The following is a 22239-nucleotide window of genomic DNA, read 5'->3' as shown; positions in this document are numbered from 1 at the left end:
CCGCGTTTGTAGTGGAAAAGCGGCATTAGACAAGGGTGGCATAGTGGTGTAGTGGTTAACACTGTTGCCTCACAGCAAGAAAGTTCTGAATTTGAGCCCAGTGGCTGACAGGGGCTTTTCTGTGTGGAGTTTGCATGTTCTCCCTGTGTCTGCGTGGGTTTCCTCCGGGTGCTCTGGTTTCCCCCATAGTCCAAAGACATGCTGGTTAGGTTAATTGGTAGCTCTAAATTGACCGTAGGTGTGAGTGTGAATGGTTGTTTGTCTCTGTGTGTCAGCCCTGTGATGACCTGGCGACCTGTCCATAGTCAGCTGGGATAGGCTCCAGCTTGCCCGCAACCCTGCACAGGATAGGCGGTTCCGGATAATGGATGGATTCAAATCATCATAAATTTGTATCGTGAATTATCTCATCTCATCTCATCTCATTATCTCTAGCCGCTTTATCCTTCTACAGGGTCGCAGGCAAGCTGGAGCCTATCCCAGCTGACTACGGGCGAAAGGATCGTGAATTATCATTGCATAATATATTGTTACATGCCTATTTGAAAGAGAAGCTTGGTGTCTTATAAGGCTTTCAACTAAAGGCATCTTCTAAGGACTTTTGTTTTGAATTACCTTTTAGGGTAGCGTGTAAGAGCTATGGATGGATGGATAGTCTTAGACAAACAATTTCATACTGAAGTATAAAACTGAAACTTATATCACAAGGGCTACATTCTTAAAACATGAATAATGATTTTAAAACTTCTCCCCAATTCTTAGGCCAAATGAGAGAGGCCAACCCAATGGAGTTAGAGAACTTGAACTGATGGTGCACTACACAGCAGTATGTATGGCTTTCATGCACATTTAACAATATATGAATGCTTATTGTTATGCTATAACATTGTGCTCAAGCATTTACTGTCATTTTCTCTCACAGGAGCCTATCAATGAGTCTCTGATCCTGTTTTCAGACAAAGAGCTCAGTGTTCTGGGTGTTCAGTCTTTCATATGTAAGCTTACACACAGACACACACACAAACGAATATCCTTACCTATGTAGGTTTCTCAGCTGAAATCACATTTCTACTTCTGCTTCCTTGTGTGCAGATGTGATGCAGTTCATGACTGACCAGCCCTTAAGGAAGGACCAGACAGAAGAAAAGTGTGCCTATTTTATTATACAGGTATTTATTCTTTTGTATCATTCAGTATGTGCATACTAGAGAATTCCAAGGTCAGAAAATGTGTATCGTTCCTCCACTGACCGTGCGATGTGATTACTCAGCTTGGGAAAGAGAAGGAGTTTCTCCGGGATGAGCTCTACTGCCAGATCATCAAACAGACCTCCAACAATCCACGCAAGTAAGTGAAAGTGTGTGCACATATATATATATATATGTTCTGTATCGGGGCGGCACGGTGGTGTAGTGGTTAGCGCTGTCGCCTCACAGCAAGAAGGTTCTGGGTTTGAACCTCATGGCCAATGGGGGCCTTTCTGTGTGGATTTTGCATGTTTTCTCCATGTCTGCATGCTCTGGTTTCCTCCCACAGTTCAAAGACATGCAGGTTTGGTAAAATGCCCAGCTACTGGGGTTGTACAAGACAGTGCATACTTAGTGCTGGTTCCAAGCCCAGATAGACTGGGGAGGGTTGCATCAGGAAGGGCATCTGGTGTAAAATCTATGCCAAATCAATATGCGGAACAAATCCGCTGTGGTGACCTTGAGTGTATGGGAGCAGCTGAAAGAAGATGATTTAACTGACAAACAGTGACTAAAGGATGTTTTATAATAGAGGCAGAATGGAGTGATTGTTTTTCTAATGTGTTAGCATAGTTTTTCACAAAAGTGGGATTGTATTTGGTATGTTCTTTAGCCTTTAGTGATAAACTTACAAAAAAAAAGAAGACCGCAAATTGGCTTAGTGGTTAGCATGTCCACCTCTCAACCAGGAGATCGCAAGTTCTATTTGCGGTTGGGTCATACCAAAGACCATCATAAAAATGGTACCTACTACCGTCTGGCAAGGCACGCTGTAATCCAGATGCGAGTGGGGAAGTCAAATTCTCACGATTACCAGAGGACCAGCCCCCCACTGTAACCCTAGCTGTATAGGCGAGAGGCCAAGGGCTACCGAAATGGAGATCGGTGCCACACCCATACGCCTTAAAGAGCTGGTTAGTACTGGGACAGGAGACTGCCTGGGAAGACTAGATTCTGGTGTGGAAGGGACTTTGACTTGACTGACTTACAAAAAAAAAGATCTGAATCCTAAAATTGTACTAAGATCATAACACACCAAAGCAAAAACAATAAAGATAAATCCAACCATTGTCCTCCATATTGACCGTAATATAACATCATAGCAAGTTCAGAGTTTGTGTCATTTCTGGGGTTTTTTTTACATAACAATTCCTCCCTCTCCAGAGTTTGTGCTAACACTCAGTGTCAAGCTTTCAAAATAAGAACAGAAAGTAAGTAAACGTAGATCAGGTAAATCACTTTTGTTCTGGATCTACGCAGAGAGAGCTGTGCACGTGGCTGGCTTCTGCTAAAACTCATCACTGGCTTCTTCCCCTGTTCCTCGACATTACTGCCATATATGATGCGACATCTCCAGAGCTGCAGTCAGGACTCCAACCACCCTTACCAAGGTACAGTGCTCATTTCAGACAGCTTGGTTAATCATGCAGATGGGCGGCACGGTGGTGTAGTGGTTAGCGCTGTCGCCTCACAGCAAGAAGTTCCGGGTTCGAGCCCCGTGGCCGGCGAGGGCCTTTCTGTGCGGAGTTTGCATGTTCTCCCCATGTCCACATGGGTTTCCTCCAGGTGCTCTGGTTTCCCCCACAGTCCAAAGACATGCAGGTTAGGTTAACTGGTGACTCTAAATTGACCATAGGTGTGAATGTGAGTGTGAATGGTTGTCTGTGTCTATGTGTCAGCCCTGTGATGACCTGGCGACTTGTCCAGGGTGTACCCCGCCTTTCGCCCGTGGTCAGCTGGGATAGGCTCCAGCTTGCCTGCGACCCTGTAGAACAGGATATGAGATGAGATGAGACATTAGGCGGCACGGTGGTGTACTGGTTAGCCCCATTGCCTCACAGCAAGAAGGTTCTGGGATCAAGTCCAGCAGTTGGCAGGGGCCTATCTGTGGAGTTTGCATGTTCTCCCCCTGTCTGCGTGGGTTTCCTCCGGGTGCTCTGGTTTCCCCCAAAGACATGCAGGTTAGGCTAATTGGTGACTCTAAATTGTCCATAGGTGTGAATGAGTGTGAATGGTTGAGAGGAGAAAACCTCTATAATAGTCCAGTAGAAGGCAATGGGAAACCACTACTGTAATGTTTCCTAGAAACTTTGATAGCTGAAGCCGTCAGAGTAGCCATATCACTGTAGTGATCTGCCAAAATGGAATGGAAATAGTACATTATTATCTGCTTGAGATGAGTTATGGTTGGAACCAGTGGTGGCCATGATCATGTTTCTTGCATCAATGTACTCTGTGTGTGTGTGTTTAGAGAAGGCTCATGCGTGTGAGAACAATCTCAAACATTCACTCACCTATGGAGGACGCAGAAATATTCCTTCTCATTTGGAGATGGAAGCCATTTTGGTAAGTTATAATTATCTAAGCATATTGTCATGTCCGCTTCTTATATCTGAAGCGGTCTGAGAAAAACCTATTGGATGTTGCTGTGGCACATTTTCAAATTTTGCCACCTCTGTTTTAAGAAAAGATAAATAAATTTCACCAAAACACTGAAAATGCTTTATTTACTTTCTAAATCCTCATCACCAGTAAAAATGGCTATGAATAAAGACGAGTATAGAGAGACAGTTTTCATGATTATACTGACTGTTTTTAGATTATGGTTAAGATGAATTTCTCTTAACTAACACCTAAAGGTCAAATTAATGTGCATAATACCTCATGGTAATGCAAAGACAAGGATGATTGATGCCTGTGTGTCTGTATTTCATGTATGTAGGCAGGTCGGAACACTCGGCGGTTGCCCATCCTGCTCCCAGGTGGAGTGGAGTTCCCATGCAAAGTCTGCAACTTCAACGTATGCAATCTCTTTGCTTTAAACTTTGAGATTATAACACCCACTAATAAAAAGTGCCATTCAAAGCAGCTATGATACAAGGGGTAAATAAAAAGTTCATGTGTGGGTTTTGTGTGTGTGTGTGTGTGTGTGTACATTCAGGTGGCGAATGAGGTCGTGATAGACATTTGCACAGAGATGGGTATGAGTAATCCAGCTGAGGTGAACGAATTTTCCATCTTTGCCACCCGCCATCAGGGTAAATACAGCCGCTTCTCAAACTCCCTCTGCATATTTTTCTCTCATGCACATTTACGTGTAGTCACACAGTGTATTACATGACCACACTGACCCTAAACTCACTCTCCAGATAAGAAGTACACAGATCCCGCAATCCAGAACTTCATCTCTCTGTGTGAAAACGTTCCATGAAAGCAATCTTGTGTTTCATTCTTTCTTCCAATCGTATCCCTTGTCTTCTGTTGCTGTTAACTCACACCACGTCTCCTCCTTTTAGATGAACAAGTGCGTCCCATTCACCCAGATGAGTATGTGTTGGACTTCCTGCTGGATGATGGCTCAATCTCGCTCTCATTCCATCGTCTTCTCTGGAAATATCCTCTGCATTTTGAGAATGATCTCTACATCGAGTTTCATTACCATCTGGTATTGTCACATTCTCAGTCACAATGACTGTATATCATTTATTTTTTCTGTGGAACTCTTTAAGTCAAAAGTTTGCACACCCTACTTCCTAACTAAAACCAACAAGAAAGTTCAAAGAAGTGAACAATTATGGTACTAGCTTTTATTTCATTTATTAATTTATCATCAACAGACCCTGCAGGTCCAATTACAGTGATGATAACATTCATTCATTCATTATCTCTAGCCGCTTTATCCTTCTACAGGGTCGCAGGCAAGCTGGAGCCTATCCCAGCTGACTACGGGCGAAAGGCGGGGTACACCCTGGACAAGTCGCCAGGTCATCACAGGGCTGACACATAGACACAGACAACCATTCACACTCACATTCACACCTACGGTCAATTTAGAGTCACCAGTTAACCTAACCTGCATGTCTTTGGACTGTGGGGGAAACCGGAGCACCCGGAGAAAACCCACGCGGACACGGGGAGAACATGCAAACTCCACACAGAAAGGCCCTCGCCGGCCCTGGGGCTCGAACCCAGGACCTTCTTGCTGTGAGGCGACAGCACTAACCACTACACCACCGTGCCGCCCTGTGATGATAACAATTAAAACATAAAACCAAACACTAAAAAGTAACAGATGTAAAACAGTAAACTATAAAATCTCATCTCATCTCATTATCTCTAGCCGCTTTATCCTTCTACAGGGTCGCAGGCAAGCTGGAGCCTATCCCAGCTGACTACGGGCGAAAGGCGGGGTACACCCTGGACAAGTCACCAGGTCATCACAGGGCTGACACATAGACACAGACAACCATTCACACTCACATTCACACCTACGGTCAATTTAGAGTCAGTTAACCTAACCTGCATGTCTTTGGACTGTGGGGGAAACCGGAGCACCCGGAGGAAACCCACGCGGACACGGGGAGAACATGCAAACTCCACACAGAAAGGCCCTCGCCGGCCCCGGGGCTCGAACCCAGGACCTTCTTGCTGTGAGGCGACAGCGCTAACCACTACACCACCGTGCCGCCCGACTATAAAATACATAATGTAAAACAAATTATGAGACCAAACAATTATACATGACTTAAAATGTGAAAATTTACCAAATCAAATGTGAAAATTTACCAAATAAAATGTGAAAATTTTAAGGGCAATTGCTCTCTTTTTCTTTTACTCTTTCTGAGTATCTTTGTGTTCACATTTCTTACATATTTTCGTTCTGGTTTAAAGCATCCTTAGAGAGATTGATATCTTTTTTTTTTTTTTACCTATTTTCAGTTCAATAAATTCTGTTTTAGTTCCCATCAGCCGCAATCAGTAAAATGCTCAAGAGGTTGAGCCTGATTCAACTTTTCATGAATAAGTCAGAAATAAGATTTGACTTACAATACAGTATATACGTAGTACGGCATTAAACACCTTAATGAAGCAAGTTCAAATAAATTAAATAATGAATGGAGATACACCCTGCTTTTCACAAGAAAAGCATGAAATGGGGTTAGTTACCATCCCAAATTGGGTTATTTTCATATGACAGCCCTTTGCAAGCACTAACAATTTTTAATTAATAAAAAAAGCATGTTAAAATTTATCTTTTATAATGATGTTTAATTTTGTGGAATGTCCGTGAAACAAGTTGGGTCCTATTATCACTTACGTTATAACAGCTATAAAAAAAATAATAATAATTCTCTCTATATATATTTTTGTCTCTTTCTTGAAGTTAATAAAACAACAAAAAAAGTCATTTTAACAAAGAAACTACAAAAAACTTGATGAATGGCAGAAAACTTGCTGACTGTTACAAGGCACTGACACCCATGACTCCTTCCAAAAATACTTAATACTACTGAACTACCGTGAGAGCTACTGTGATAGAAAATTAATCACCGTCTGACCCATCGAGAATTCCAGGGAGCAGGAGTGAGAAAGGAAGAGGGAGGAGAGAGAGAGAGAGAGTGAGAGAGGGAATGGGAGAGAGAAGAACCCGAGAGAAATTAGAGGAAACTTGAGAGGGAGCTCTGAGAGATGGAGAGGCAAAGATTTCTCTTGTTTATATATATATATATATATATATATATATATATATATATATATATATATCCTACTCCAGGTCAGGGGGGAGTTGCTACCCAAAGTGGAGGAGTTTAAGTATCTCAGGGTTTTGTTCATGAGTGAGGGTAAGGGGGAGTGGGAGTTAGACAGAAGAATCGGGGCAGCATCAGCAGTGATGCGGACGCGAAACTGTTCTGTTGTGGTAAAGAGAGAGCTGAGCCAAAAGGCAAAGCTCTCAATTTACTGGTCCAGCTACGTTCCCACTCTCACCTATGGTCATGAGCTATGGGTAGTGACCGAAAGAATGAGATCGTGGATACAAGCGGTAGAAATGAGTTTTCTCCGCAGGGTGGCTGGGCTCTCCCTTAGAGACAGGGTGAGGAGCTTGATCATTCGGGAGAGACTCGGAGTAGAACCGCTGCTCCTCCACATCGAAAGGAGTCAGTTGAGGTGGTTTGGGCACTTTGTTAGGATGCCCCCTGGACGCCTTCCAAGGGAAGTTTTCTGGGCATGCCCTACCGGGAGGAGACCCCAGGGCAGACCCAGAACATGCTGGAGAGATTTCATCTCTCGGCTGGCCTGAGAACGCCTCGGTATTCCCCTGGAAGAGCTGGGGGAGGTGGCCAGGGAGAGGGAAGTCTGGGCTGCTCTGCTTAGGCTGCTACCCCCACGACCCGGATCCGGTTAAGCGGTAGAAGATGGATGGATATATAATATTTAGGCACTGCCTAAAAGCGGAGCTCCCATCTGTTTCTAGGTTATATAATTTTCTTATATCATAGCCAACCTCTTTTGTTTTATTTCTTTTCTGGCCACTAGGCGGTGTGTATGACTGGCAATTACTAACACTGGCCACTAGGCGGTGTGTATGACTGGCAATTACTAACACTGGCCACTAGGCGGTGTTTATGACTGGCAATTACTAACACTGGCCACTAGGCGGTGTTTATGACTGTAATTATTAACACTGGCCACTAGGCGGTGTTTATGACTGTAATTATTAACACTGGCCACTAGGCGGTGTGTATGACTGGCAATTACTAACACTGGCCACTAGGCGGTGTGTATGACTGGCAATTACTAACACTGGCCACTAGGCGGTGTGTATGAGTGGCAATTACTAACACTGGCCACTAGGCGGTGTTTATGACTGTAATTATTAACACTGGCCACTAGGCGGTGTTTATGACTGTAATTATTAACACTGGCCACTAGGTGGTGTGTATGACTGGCAATTACTAACACTGGCCACTAGGCGGTGTGTATGACTGACACTGGTATGGTGGCATGCACAGGACCGAAACCATCAGAAAACAACTCGATGGGTTTCTTCATGTATGCCTATGGGGCTCCGCTAATAATTGGCTTCTTTTTCATTTTCTTACACATAAAAACAAGGGGATACAAACTTTAAATTGTGCTTAAAAGTGAAACCTTGCAGTAACGTGATGTCATGAAGACAGATCACTGAGCTGGTTTTTCTCTTAGATCCTGGCTGATTATCTGAATGGGAAAATCCTCCTGCCTGGGAACAGTTCCACACTTCACCAGCAGGTGGCAGAGTTGGCTGTGCTTCAGCACCTCGCTCTGGGATTCAATCAACAGCCTACACCGTAAGTCACAAAGACAGTATTGCGTACTGACTAAAGCAGTATGTCTCAAGAGTAAAAACTTCATGAACTTCTTTAAATCCTGTATTGTACACTTGTATGAGTTTTTTTAAACCCATTTAGGCAAGAGCTCAAGCAGTATGTGCCTCTTCTGGATGGGATCAGTGCCAATGACCAAAATCTGCACAGTGCTGCACTGAGACAACTTTCTCTCAGTGCAAATATCAACCCTGTTGATGCTAAAATACATTTCATCAGTGAGTCATCTTTTATTAATCACATCTTTTGCATATTTGCAGTGCCCTCTGTGATTATTCCCCCCCCCTTTTAAAAAAAGATTAGTTTAAAAAGGGGGGGGGGGGGGGTAGAAAAAATCCACCTTTTGGTGAAGTCACTTCATCTCACACTGAAAAAAATGAGAAAAATCCAACTTTTAATTAAATAAAATTTAAATTTAATTGGGTCCTCTTCAGGGAGTTTGTATGTTCTCCCCGTGTCTGTGTGGGTTTCCACCAGGTTCTCCAGTTTCCCCCACTTTCCAAAGACATGCAGGTTAGGTTAACTGGTGGCTCTAAATTGACCGTAGGTGTGAATGTGAGTGTGAATGGTTGTCTGTGTCTATGTGTCAGCCCTGTGATGACCTGGCGACTTGTCCAGGGTGTACCCCGCCTTTCGTCCGTAGTCAGCTGGGATAGGCTTCAGCTTGCCTGCGACCCTGTAGAACAGGATAAAGCGGCTAGAGATAATGAGATGAGATGGGTCCTCTTCAGGGAATTTGCATGTTCTCCCCGTGTCTGTGTGGGTTTCCACCAGGTTCTCCAGTTTCCCCCACTTTCCAAAGACATGCAGGTTAGGTTAACTGGTGGCTCTAAATTGACCGTAGGTGTGAATGTGAGTGTGAATGGTTGTCTGTGTCTATGTGTCAGCCCTGCGATGACCTGGCGACTTGTCCAGGGTGTACCCTGCCTTTCGCCCGTAGTCAGCTGGGATAGGCTCCAGCTTGCCCGCAACCCTGTACAGGATAAGCGGCTACAGATAATGGATGGGTGGGATTCTCTTCGGGGCGGCACGGTGGTGTAGTGGTTAGCACTGTCGCCTCATAGCAAGAAGGTTCTGGGTTTGAGCCCAGTGGCCAATGAGGGCCTTTCTGTGTAGAGTTTGCATGTTCTCCCCGTGTCTGCATGGGTTTGCTCTGGTTTCCCCCACAGTCCCCCACATGCAGGTTAGGCTAAGTGGTGGTTTTAAATTGACCGTGAGTGTGAATGGTTGTTTGTCTCGATGTGTTAGCCCTGCAATGATCTGGTGACTTGTCCAGGGTGTACCCCGCCTCTCGCCCATAGTCAGCTGGGATAGACTCCAGCTTGCCTGCGACCCTGCACAGGATAAGTGATTACAGATAATGGATGGATGGATGGATGGATGGTCCTCTTCCACACGTTTGTAACAGTTCCAGTTGGTGTCCACTTTTTTATTAACACTAGAAATGGACATTTTCAGGCGAGTAGCTTTTTTTTTCTTAACCATTCCCTGACTTATGAAGATCAACACACTTCTCCGTCATTTGGTTTGTGTGTTCTCTCTTATCTTTCCAAAATGTTGATGAATGACTAATATTGTATCTGAAATCACTCATTCATTCACTACTCCTTACTCACTATATAGGGAATTACTATATAGTGAGCTCATCGGTAAAACGTAAAAACACTTTCAGACACTACTCCGCCGTGCCACTATTTACATCATTACTGTCGCACAATTAAAACGTGCCGGATCAGTCGGCTGGTGGGTTTTCAAAATAATAAGTACATGCATGTATTTTTGTGATAAATCCATATTATACTGAGCGTATTTTCCACATTAATAAATACAAAGTACTTTGTGTCTGCTGCATCTTTCAGTTCTTTTAAATCAAGGCTGAATATTTTCTTTCTTTCTTTGCCTTTTATTAAATCAAATTTGTGGCTTTTGATTAATTCCTTGCTCTGCACTGTAACTTTTATTCTTGTATTTTATCTGTTTTATTCTATTGCAGCTTATTTTCTATTCTCTTACTGTTTTTAATTGTACTTGAATGTCTGTTTATAATGTGTTTCTTCCTCTGTCCATTCACCCCAACACACTTTTTTTTTTTTCAGTGCGACCACAATGCATGATGGGATATATTGCTTGGTTAGTGACCATCGGTTGTACACTACTTTTCATGATGCATTGTGGGATTCTTTGAGTGCACTATATAGGGTGTAATAATTCTCACTATACATTCGGACAGCACTAAAAAATGGCAAACTCACTATATAGTCCACTATACAGTGAATAGTGAGTGATTTCAGACACAGGATAAAGGAATTTGGCCTCTGTGTCACCTCATGTTTGTTCCCCAGTTAATCAGGAAGTCATGGATTACAGCTTGAAAGTTCCTACACACTCCAATCAACTCAAAAATACTGTACAAATTAAATGGGGAAAATGCTTCAGTTACATTGTGTTCACTATCATTTCCGGGGTGCCAATAATAGTGACATGTTTTGGTTGAAAGTAATTATTTCTTGATGAGAACTTTGTTTTTCTCTGAATAAATTTATTTCAAGTAAAGGTTGGATTTTTCTCATTTTTTTCAGTGTGAGATGAAGCGACTTCATCAAAAGGTGGATTTTTTTTTTCCTAACCCCTTTTTTACTAATTCTTACAGGGGTGCCAGTAATTGTGGAGGGCACGGTATGTTATAGTGTCAGTCTGTGGGCCAAGATACTGTTCAGTTTATATTATAACAGTTAATAGAAGCTTGGCATGTCAGCATAGGCCAAGTATAAAAGTAAAAATTTGACCAACCTTAGGGGTGGCACGGTGGTGTAGTGGTTAGCACTGTTGCCTCACAGCAAGAAGGTCCTGGGTTCGAGCCCAGTGGCTGGTGTGGGCCTTTCTGTGTGGAGTTTGCATGTTCTCCCTGTGTCTGTGTGGGTTTCCTCCGGGTGCTCCGGTTTCCCCCACAGTCCAAAGACATGCAGGTTAGGCTAATTGGTGGCTCTAAACTGACCGTAGGTGTGAATGTGAGTGTGAATGGTTGTTTGTTTCTGTGTGTCAGCCCTGTGATGACCTGGCGACTTGTCCAGGGTGTACCCCGCCTTTCGCCCATAGTCAACTGGGATAGGCTCCAGCTTGCCTGCGACCTTGTACAGAATAAGCGGCTACAGATAATGGATAGATGACCAACCTTAGTTTAATTTTGCTCATCTACATTCAGTTGCCAGTCATGTAAAGCATTTTTACTTGGCAAATCCAAGAAGATTGATCTGTAGACCAGGTATGAATTTGAGAACATGTTTTTGGTACTCATCGGTACTGATACTGAAATGAGTAAGCATTAAGCAATCAGGGGAATTATGAAACTGTTTATTTAGCCTGTTTATGTTGCATGTGCTCTTAGAACTTAGCTCCTCATGCTGGCTTTTATGTTTAAGGTGTTCTAGTGTTTAAGCAGAATGTTTAACCAAGAATGCAAAGACACATAGCTAACCTGAGTGTGGTCATTAAAAATGAGCACAAGGTACCATGATTTGGACCCTGACTCGCAGTCAGAGCGTGGACCTGAAGTGCATGTGTTTCAGTGCTCGGTGAATTGAAGTGCTCTTATGCACAACAGCTTCTCTTCACTGCTCCGTTATCACAAATACGTTTGTGTGCATACAATTCAAGGTACCTTGTGCTCATTTTAATGTCTGTGCTTTCTATTAAAGATACCGTTTAAATACCTTATTGTAGGAAGATGCTGTAGGATCTCCTCTTGATATTTTCAGAGCACTGTTTGCAATTTGCTTTGCTTTGATTGTCATTATTAATTGTGAGTAATAATATTTAATGTGTCCAGATTGCTGTCATTTCATGTTATCTGTTGATTAGGGTTAGGTCACATAGTCCCACTTGGCATTGGATGACGGTACCACAGCATTTATTACAGTATCAGAATGATACTCATTACCAGTATCTGTCTTGATGCACTGAGGAACATTCTTTTCTGTTTTTTTATTTCCTCAGAGACTCTCAGTTCCCTGCACCTCTTTGGCTCAAATATATTCATGGCTCAGAAAATCAGCCACAAAGGTTGTCCATCACCCTGTGTGGTGGCAGTCAACCATGAAGACATCGGCATTATTCATCCCCAAACACGGGTAGAAATACCAATAATCTGACATCAGCTATGCAATTAGATTACTCTAACAAAACCTCTTATTTATGAGTATAGTACCAACGTGACAGCAATTTTTGTTCCGATTTAATTTGTAGTTTTCAGCCTTAACGATTCCGATGGAAGAGGTGCAGTCCTTGCGCACGATCACTCCCAAGAAGGAAAAAGTGCCAGCAGTAGAGATCAACTTTGGCAACCCGTCTCATCCTAACACCATCACTATTTATCTGAAGCAGGTACAAAATCTAAAGTAGAGTCTAATACGCATACTGCATGGATTGCTATTGCTTGGTTTCATGTGATGTCACATCCATCTCATTAGTTATTCAAAACTTTAGCTGGTGGTCAACCAAAGTTCAGTTGACAAAGCGTTTGTACGAAGAAGCTGTATTGCTCACATGAAAAATGCCTTACGCTTACATCGTTTTAGGTTGTTCGAATCGATCAAACCGTGAAACTGGTAAAAGTTTCTTCAGGGTTCCCCGTGAACTAATAAAAAAGGGCAAATGAACACAGGATTTCACAAAAAGACGTCGAGAAAGGTGGCTTTTGAACCTCTCACTGAAATCGAAGGGAGCCGAGTCGAAGCATGCTCGAGTTTGCAGTGATCAGTTGGTGAAAGGTTTGTATCTCCCTCTCAGCTATGTCCTTAGTGTTTTCCAAGTACTTTCCTTGCTATGTGTAGTTATTTTATGGTACTTTTTTTTTTTTAGTCACAAAGCGCTAAAGTCCCCAGATGTTTCTTTGTTTACTCCTCACTCCTCACAAAGTCCATATGCATGAAGGTCGCGACAAAATTTTTACCCAGCCATACAGTTACAATCAGTGGTCGAGTTGTAAAATCAAACCGGGGGGATGGTGAAATTTTTAGTCGCGTGTCGACCCATCGGTCGGTCCGTCGGTGGGAAACTGGTTTGCTTTTAGGAGGGTTTGCACACAACGTAGGTCTGTGGACCTTGTTCATTTACCAGACATACAGTATTTTATGCTGATAAAGTGTGTAGTACACACTGTGTACCCTTTTTATTGTTGTAAAAAACATAATACACTGGTATTTTACTGTAAAACTTGCACAGTGTGGATGTCATGTGTCATATTTAGTCAGTCTCCTGGCTGACATACCTACCACATTCTCCATATTAGGGTGAAATGCAGATGACAAATTTGAAGTGTAACTTCATAGTCATGGTAGGCTCCTTTTAAATCGTTTGGTAAATAATTTATTAAAATCTCAGCAGGCAATGTAAATGAACAACTGAATCTTTTTATATCAAGTCAATAGAAATTTTATTCAAAGCTGAACATTGGGAACATTGAGTTAAATACAGAGGTAGGTAGGTAACCAATAAGCTAAAACAAGCAACAGTAAATTGTAAATCAGCCTTACATGTTGTGACCGGCTCTCTAATGAGGCAATGAAGCCTTCAAAACTCCTAGTGTCATTTATTTTAGCCTTCCTGTCTTGAATAACACTTTTTGTTGCCTGAAGAATAACAAACGAATGTCCAGGCTGATTAAATTAATGGCCTTATACAAGAAATCAAAGCTAACATGAACCTGAGTAAGCTATCGATAGCTGGCTAGACTCCAAACTAACATTCATTATAATAGCTGTGTTGTTATCCGCGGCCTACAAATTAGGCTACATATCGGTAACTTTACAGCATGATAGTGGGCTCACAGAAAGTGTGACTGATATTCGTAACTCTTGACTTACCTCCTGAAATGTTTTTTCTTGCGATCTTAAATCCGAACTTGCTTAGGTCTTGCTGTCCACTCCGCTTGGCCATGATGCTGCAATCCGCTGCTGTCACTGACGCCGAATGAAATCAAAAATAACGGAACCCCAACTCCTCAAATGCTTCGCTTGCGCGTGCCCTCTCTCGCGGTAGCTTATTGTATGCTCAGTTTCAGCAAAGCTACGTGGAATGGCATTTCTAATTCCAATGTTAAATAGAAGTAATGTTCACATTTATTGATAAAATTGCTCAAGGGAAGGGAGGGGGGATGCCCGTTTTAGAGGGGGGATGATTTTGACCATTTTTTATTCCAGGGGGGATGGCATCCCCCCTCAACTCGAGTACTGGTTACAATGTGCCGTGATCACTTCTCTGTCTTGTTTAACTAAGATCCAGGTCTTTAAAGGGGCTTCTGATTATCTTTGTGAATGATTTACCTGAGAGATAAGAGCCAACACAAGTGAGAATCAAGCGAACTATTGTTTGTTTACACTTCAACTTGCAGTGCTTCATTGTAAAGACGTGAACAAAAAATCCTTACACGAGCAAAAACAATCCAGGAGTCATTCAGCAGCGACTTGACACCGAGGTCCTTTACCCAGCCACATACAAAAAAGTTGTAAGCCTCCATACTCTTCCACACTTTCATCTGTTTTGCGGTGTAGAAGGACGTCTGCAACACCAGATAGTTCGAGATGTCGGGAAACTCGACTGAAGGGTAGTTTTCGAGATCGTATGACAAATCCTTCTTTCCCAGACTGTAGAGGTCGATTCCACTGCACATAGCAATTTTCTGAATATATCTAAAGCGAGCAGTGGCTTCTAGATTACGAGCATACTCTGATAAGTTATCGCTAGTTGTTTGCACTACAGCAGCCGTTTAGACCACCAGCTATTTCACTTCCGGTAAAACCGCTAAGAAAAGTCATGTGACTGAAACCCAGCAATATGCTGTGTACTTTTGTTTAAAAAAGATGCTTAATTTTTGTGAATATTTTGTTTTCCAACCCACTCAGGCAAGGGAGCTTTGCCACATCATTGCTATAATCATGGATCTATTGAGACCACCTAGCAGGAATCGCACATGAACTTTTTACGAAGCATGACACACCATTCTGCAAATGGTCTACTCACGTGGATGAATGCTGATGAAGAATTTGAGAAGTTATTACTTATGTTTAGTTTAAAAAAAAATAAAATATTGTCAGAATTTGCACAACAGTTCGTTTCTCTATGAATAACAATCTTATATCTTTCCCTGTGATTAGTTTGATTTATTCCCTTTATCCTAAAAACATAGTCACTAATTTTAAAAGTTCTAAATTGTACTGAATTTTGAAATTTCTTTCGACTCACAAATGTTTTATATAAATGTGTTTATTTTTGATTATTTTCTTTTGTTTTACTGAAGAATAATGAAGGCAAGTGTACACCCCATGTTATAAATTTTATAGTGCTGTCAAGCGATTAAAATATTTAATCGCGATTAATGTCGCGACTGTCATAGTTAACTCGCGATTAATCGCAATTTAATCGCACATTTTTGTCACATGAAAAACCATTGTAATTCTCTTTTCAGCATAAAAAAGTGAATGGGCTTGCTTTGTACCAATGTTTCTTTTATTGCAAAGCATAACACGTCTTGACACAGCCACTGCAAAGTGAAACCTAAGCCGAGCACAGGGGCTAGCAAGAGAACCATGAGTGAAGTGATCTACTGCTTGAGTTAGTTTACAACTCTAATCAGAGAGACAGGTTACACAGTGCCGGTAGGCTTGACATGCTTGATTATAATATAAAGTACACTATTATTAACTTTAAGTTGTTCGTTGATAAATATTGCATTGAATCTGATCTTTACTGTTTCAGCTCACTTAACACATTTTGTACTTTTACACTTTCTGCCTGTTGATGCGTCGCGCTGTCCAATCAGAGGAGGCCAAATTTGCATATTACAGGAAGGATTTCTGGGATAGCATTGAGTTTACAGTTCAGAGGGATCTGGCTTCTTTAGACGCTGTCTTCTTAAAACTGAATAAATATTTAAAGAGCCAAATGAGCCAGTCTTTTGAACGGCTCTTTTCAAAGAACGGATCACAAAGATGCGGATCCCATCAAAGAGCCATAAATCCCATCTCTACTAGCGCACCCTGCCCGCGCTGGTTCTTTGGAGGGGGAGGGCAGAGGACTCTGGCTGTGCGGGGCGTGGCATTACAGTCTAGCTGCTATCGTTTTTCTAAGCAAAGTCTCTGTTCCAAGTTCCTGGCAGTTTCAAAAGCTTATGAAAAACCTACATCATGTCACAGAGCGTTAATCTCGTGATAAAAAAATTATCGCCGTTAAAATTGAGTCAAGTTAACGCATTAATAACGTGACATTTTTGACAGCACTAAAATTTTATTATTAGAACCGAATGAAAATATTTAGCCTCAATATGTCTATTTAAGTCTTCAGTTATGACAAATAAATATATATACATATAATACCCTTAATGTTTTTTTCATCTTTGTGCTGTATAAATCTAAAAACATATAGTTGTGCTGAATTTCATGATTTTGAAAAAGTGACCTGATATTGTCATGTACTGTATATACAGACACAATATCAATCATATAAATAATCAATGATGAAGTGATATGGTATGACTTATAGTGTAGGGTACTGTAGTTACCACCCTATAGCTGATTGTTTTCCAATAAAGCAGTGTTATTCCTTTCATTCCTCATCCAACCATTTGTCAACCTGAGCAATTTTATTATTTATTAAAGAATGGCATGTCTTTTTATCCATTTATAGTTGCATTTAACATGGAATGTCTGCAAGACAATGTAGTTCCTATCATTATTTACATCATTCCAGTGACAAACACACCATCCTCCTTTTTTCAAACCCTTATAAAGTTGTTATTCTTCTTAAAGTTAATAAAACAAAAACAGCAGCATGTTCTGTTCGAACCCACATACTAGTAGTGCAAAATCCTCCATCCTGAGTTCTCCCATGCTGGAAAAAAAATTACTTAAAAATTAAGTTACAGCTTCATCTCTGACTGTTACCAAGCACCAACACTGGAGACACCTTTCAAAATAATTAAAAACCATCTCTCAAAGAAAACATGACCAGATCAATAGATACACACATTTTAATCAGTTTATGTGATGTGTCTGGTATACAAGTCTGTGAGTGTGTTCAAAATAGGGAAAATGCTGCCACAGGAGGCTGTCTAATAAGATAGCGAGGCATTAAGGACTGCTCAAAATTGATCAAATCTCCTTTCCTGTATTCTAAGATGCTTTCAAGTTGCCCCCAGTTGAAGGCAACATTAGTGTGTCCTCGATGCTATTACCCATAAATCTGTCTGGCAGCTCCCTTAAGCAATGGAAAAAAAAAGACGGTGGACGAAACTTCACAGAAATGTCATTTCATGTACAAATATACACCGATCAGCCACAACATTATGACCACTGAAAGGTGAATACCATTGATTATCTCATTACAAAGGCAGCTATCAAAGGATGGGATATATCAGGCAGCAAGAGAATAGTCAGTTCTTGAAGTTGGTGTTCTGGAAGCAGGAAAAATGGGCAAGCATAAGGATCTGAGCAACTTTGACAAGGGCCAAATAGTGATGGCTTGATGACTGGGTCTGAGCATCTCCAAAATGGCACATCTTGTGGGGTGTTCATGGTATGCAGTGGTTAGTACCTACCAAAAATGGCCCAAGGAAGGACAACCAGTGAACTGGCGACAGGGTCATGGGTGTCGAAGGGTCATCGATTCGCATGGGGCATGAAGGCTAGCCCAGATGGTCCAATCCCACAGAAGAGCTGACACCTTTCTGTTTTAGCCAGTATTAACTTTTTCAGCAGTTTTTACTTCAGTAGCTTCAGGAGCTTTTAAATGCTACCTTGAAAGGTCATTCAAAATGAAAGTCCTTAGAAGATGCCTTCAACTGAAAATCCTGCTTTATAAGACACCTGTCAATTATAGCAGTGAGGCAACAAGGCAGCAATCTTCTATTTCAAATAGGCATGTAAGAATATATTGTGCAATGCTGAATTGCGATACAAATTTATGATGATTTGAATTGATGAACTAAAAAATTAATCGTGATTATTATCAGCCTACATAATCTCTTAGCTTTTCCTAGCTGTAATTGCATCGTTTAGACAGCATAAGGTGCATACATGTGACTTCACTGTAGAGAGAAGTAGCACAGCATGAATGCCATGGAAAACACACACAAAAACAGATATAAAATGGGAAACAGCTGTTCTGCAATTGACTATAGAAATAGATTCCATCCATTATCCGTAACCACTTATCCTGTGCAGGGTTGCTGGAGCCTATCCCAGCTGACTATGGGCGAGGGTCGGGGTACACCCTGGACAAGTTGCCAGGTCTTCACAGGGCTGACACATAGAGACAAACAAAAATTCACACTCAATTTTAGAGCCACCAATTAGCCTAACCTGCATATCTTTGGGGGAAACCAGAGCACCTGGAGGAAACCCACGCAGACAGGCCCTCATCATCCGCTGGGCTTGAACCAGAACTTCCTTGCTGTGAGGCAACAGTGTTAACCACTACACCACCTACAAATAAGATTTAACAAGAAATTAGAGGTCTCTTTTTACAGGCTGCCTAAAGCTAAAGAAAACAGAAAAACATTGGCGGTATTGAGTGTTCATAAATGTTTATTAAGAAAAGGCCTATTTGTTATTAACAAAGCCTATTAATATTTTAGTTAATAGGCTATTATATTTTACTCCAACCTTTACAAATGTGGGTAAATAATTATTGTTGGTTATTAAGAAAATGAAACAGAAGTTTTTTAAATTATTATTAATGTAACAAAAGGAATATTTCAGTTGATGAATAAGAATAAGAAAATAAATGTTGCATTTTTTGTCATAAAATGTTCTTAATTTATTTTTTTTCAAAAATATCGTGGGAAAATTGAATCGTGAACCCAATATTGTGAACTGAATCAAATCGTTACACTTGGAAGACACTTGGACACTTACAGTAATGCTTTTGTGGCTGAGGACTACCGTTGGCTTGCTATCTTTAGGACTGCAGTTGTCATGAAAAGTTTTGCACTCAAGTTTCCATTTGGGTAGTATCTCACTAGGCTGCGACAGCCCGCGACTAGTTGGAGACACAACAATTGCGATAAAATATGCGAATTAGCGACAATTTTCACTTGGAATCACACTGAATTGATATCCGCATATTTTACATTGTGTCTCCAACTAGTCGCAGGCTGTCGCAGCCCGGCTTTCCCTCAGCAGGCAGGGAAGTAGAGGAAGCCTCACGGAAACTGACTTGAGAAGGGTTCGCGACGGCTTTGCAACACCAGCGACGCATTTGCGGCTATTTTGAGAGAAATTTTGTCGCACGAATTTTTTGAACATGTTCAAAATTTCAGTGACGAAGGAGCGACACTTTGCGACTAATGCGAGGAAATTGAGAAGCCCCGTGAACGTTTCAAGACACTTTTGAAACTCTCTCGCGAATGACGTTCGCAATTTGTCGCAAGCTGTCGCAGCCCAGTGAGATACTGGCTTTAATGAAGAGTTATAACATCAACGAAACTGACTTCATGTTAAAACTGTTAATGTTATAGTCATGTTGTCTGTTGTTGTCCAGGTGAGGATGGGTTCCCTTTTGGGTCTGGTTCCTCTCGAGGTTTCTTCCTCGTGTCATCTGAGGAAGTTTTTCCTTGCCACCGTCTCGCTCATTGGAGATAGATTAGGGATAAAATTGGCTCATGTCTTGGGTCATTCAGATTCTGTAAAGCTGCTTTGGGACAATGTCTATAGTTAAAAGCGCTATACCAGGGCTTTTCAAAGTATGGGGCGTGCCTCCCCTAGGGGGCGCCAGAGTTCTTCAGGGGGGGTGCGACGTGAGGAAAAATAAACCACAATAAGTTACTATTACGGACATTTAGCGAACTTCAGCTAGCCTTTGCCAGAGACAAAATGGATCAATTTTTAGTACCTAAAGCTACAGTGAGTGAGGAGACAGAGTCTGGGCCAAGCAAAAAAAGAAGGATGACCATGATTATTTAAAGTTTGGATTTTCATGGACTGGATCTGAAGATGCTCCACTGCCACAGTGTGTTGTCTGCCAAGAGGTGCTAGCTAACGATGCTATGAGATGTTTAAAATGTGTAAAACAAGATGTTTTTAAAAAAAGCACAGATGTTTAAAATGTGTAAAAAAAAATTTTTTAAAAAGCACAGATGTTTAAAATGTGTAAAAAAAAAAAGTCTTAAAAAGCACAGATGTTTAAAATGTGTAAAAAAAGATGTTTTCAAAAAGCACAGATGTTTAAAATGTGTAAAAAAAGATGTTTTAAAAAAGCACAGATGTTTAAAATGTGTAAAAAAAATGTTTTAAAAAGCACAGATGTTTAAAATGTGTAAAAAAAAGATGTTTTTAAAAAACCACAGATGTTTAAAATGTGTGCAAAAAAGTTTTAAAAAAGCACAGATGTTTAAAATGTGTGCAAAAAAGATGTTTTAAAAAAGCACAGATGTTTAAAATGTGTAAAAATATGTTTTTAAAAAGCACAGATGTTTAAAATGTGTAAAAAATGTCTTAAAAAAGCACAGATGTTTAAAATGTGTACAAAAAAGATGTTTTAAAAAGCACAGATGTTTAAAATGTGTAAAAAAAAAGATGTTTTAATAAAGCTCATATGTTTTAAATGTGTAAAAAAAGATGTTTTCAAAAAACACAGATGTTTAAAATGTGTAAAAGAAAAAAATAAATGTGTACAACAACCATTTTTTTAAATACGAATGGAACATTAAGTATAGCAACAACAAAAATTGTAGGGGGGGGCTGTTGTTTATTTGCTCTCTGAGGGGGGGCTGACTCTCCCACACTTTGAAAACCCCTGCGCTATACAAACAAACAAACTCGGCTTGTTTCAAACGCAGCCACTAAGGTTATGACTGTGAAAGTGTTTTCAAAATTTCTACTTTCCTGATGTTGCATTTGGTGAACTTTTACTTACTTTTTTGAAGTTATTTTTATTGGGTCATGCAAAAACCTCCCGCACCCAACATCACCTCACTTTTGATAAATACATGTATATTAAATAAATAAATCATGATTATAAAATAAATTCATTGAAAGATGTGTAAAGTACTTTTTATATAACAATAAATTGCTTAACAATTGTTGTAATATTAAATTTGTATTAATTAACAATTATAATTATTATTACAACAATTGTTAAGCAATTTATTGTATTAATTTATATTAAATAAATAAATCATGATTATAAAATAAATTAATTGAAAGACGTGTAAAGTACTTTTATATAACAATACATTGCTTAACAATTGTTGTAATAATAATTTTTATTATTAAATTTGTATTAACAATTATAATTATTATTACAACAATTGTTAAGCAATTTATGGTTATATAAAAGTACTTTACACATCTTTCAATTAATTTATTTTATAATCATGATTTATTTATTTAATATACATGTATTTATCAAAAGTGAGGTGATGTTGGGTGCGGGAGGTTTTTGCATGACCCAATAAAAATAACTTCAAAAAAGTAAGTAAAAGTTCACCAAATGCAACATCAGGAAAGTAGAAATTTTGAAAACACTTTCACAGTCATAACCCTAGCAGCCACTGTGTAAACTGTTACTAGAGAAACAATAACATGGAATGAGCGCATTAATACGAAACTGTGATTTGCCTTGCAGCCGGATCTACTGTCCGAGCTGTTATCGGGTATTACGCAACACCTTCTGACCAATCAGATTCGACAACTCAACATACTTTTGCCGCAACTGTACATGACGTCACTAAATGTACGCCTGCGTCTTTCACACCAATCAGACGAGGAAACAGAAATAAAGTCCCGCCTTTTCACAGATCTTGGCCAATGACGTTCCTGTTCTGTTGCCTACGTAAGAAAAACAGTCGCGCTCTG

The 22239-nt window shown here is 40.6% G+C and overlaps 1 protein-coding gene across 1 annotated transcript; it reads left to right on the top strand.

The window, feature by feature from the left end:
• The first annotated feature begins 808 nt into the window (after positions 1-808).
• On the top strand, positions 809-15363 carry LOC132897642 (unconventional myosin-XV-like). The gene is made up of 14 exons (XM_060938876.1): positions 809-826; positions 923-995; positions 1093-1169; positions 1271-1347; positions 2508-2638; positions 3499-3593; positions 3970-4047; positions 4189-4285; positions 4544-4692; positions 8232-8356; positions 8477-8610; positions 12386-12519; positions 12635-12772; positions 15292-15363. Exons 1-14 carry the CDS (start codon positions 809-811, stop codon positions 15361-15363), a joined length of 1398 nt encoding a protein of 465 aa, XP_060794859.1.
• The last annotated feature ends 6876 nt before the right edge of the window (positions 15364-22239 follow it).

This window comes from Neoarius graeffei, chromosome 14 (assembly GCF_027579695.1).
Source record: "Neoarius graeffei isolate fNeoGra1 chromosome 14, fNeoGra1.pri, whole genome shotgun sequence".
Lineage (NCBI taxonomy): Eukaryota > Metazoa > Chordata > Actinopteri > Siluriformes > Ariidae > Neoarius > Neoarius graeffei.
The sequence above is the reverse complement of the archived record's forward strand: the minus strand, read 5'-3'. Positions and strand labels throughout refer to the sequence as shown.

Bases quoted from the DNA above. Each gene is read 5' to 3' on its own strand.
- LOC132897642 (XM_060938876.1), top strand. The intron at 2,639-3,498 runs GTACAGTGCTCA...GTGTGTGTTTAG, and splicing joins CTCCAACCACCCTTACCAAG to AGAAGGCTCATGCGTGTGAG. The intron at 3,594-3,969 runs GTAAGTTATAAT...TCATGTATGTAG, and splicing joins TGGAGATGGAAGCCATTTTG to GCAGGTCGGAACACTCGGCG.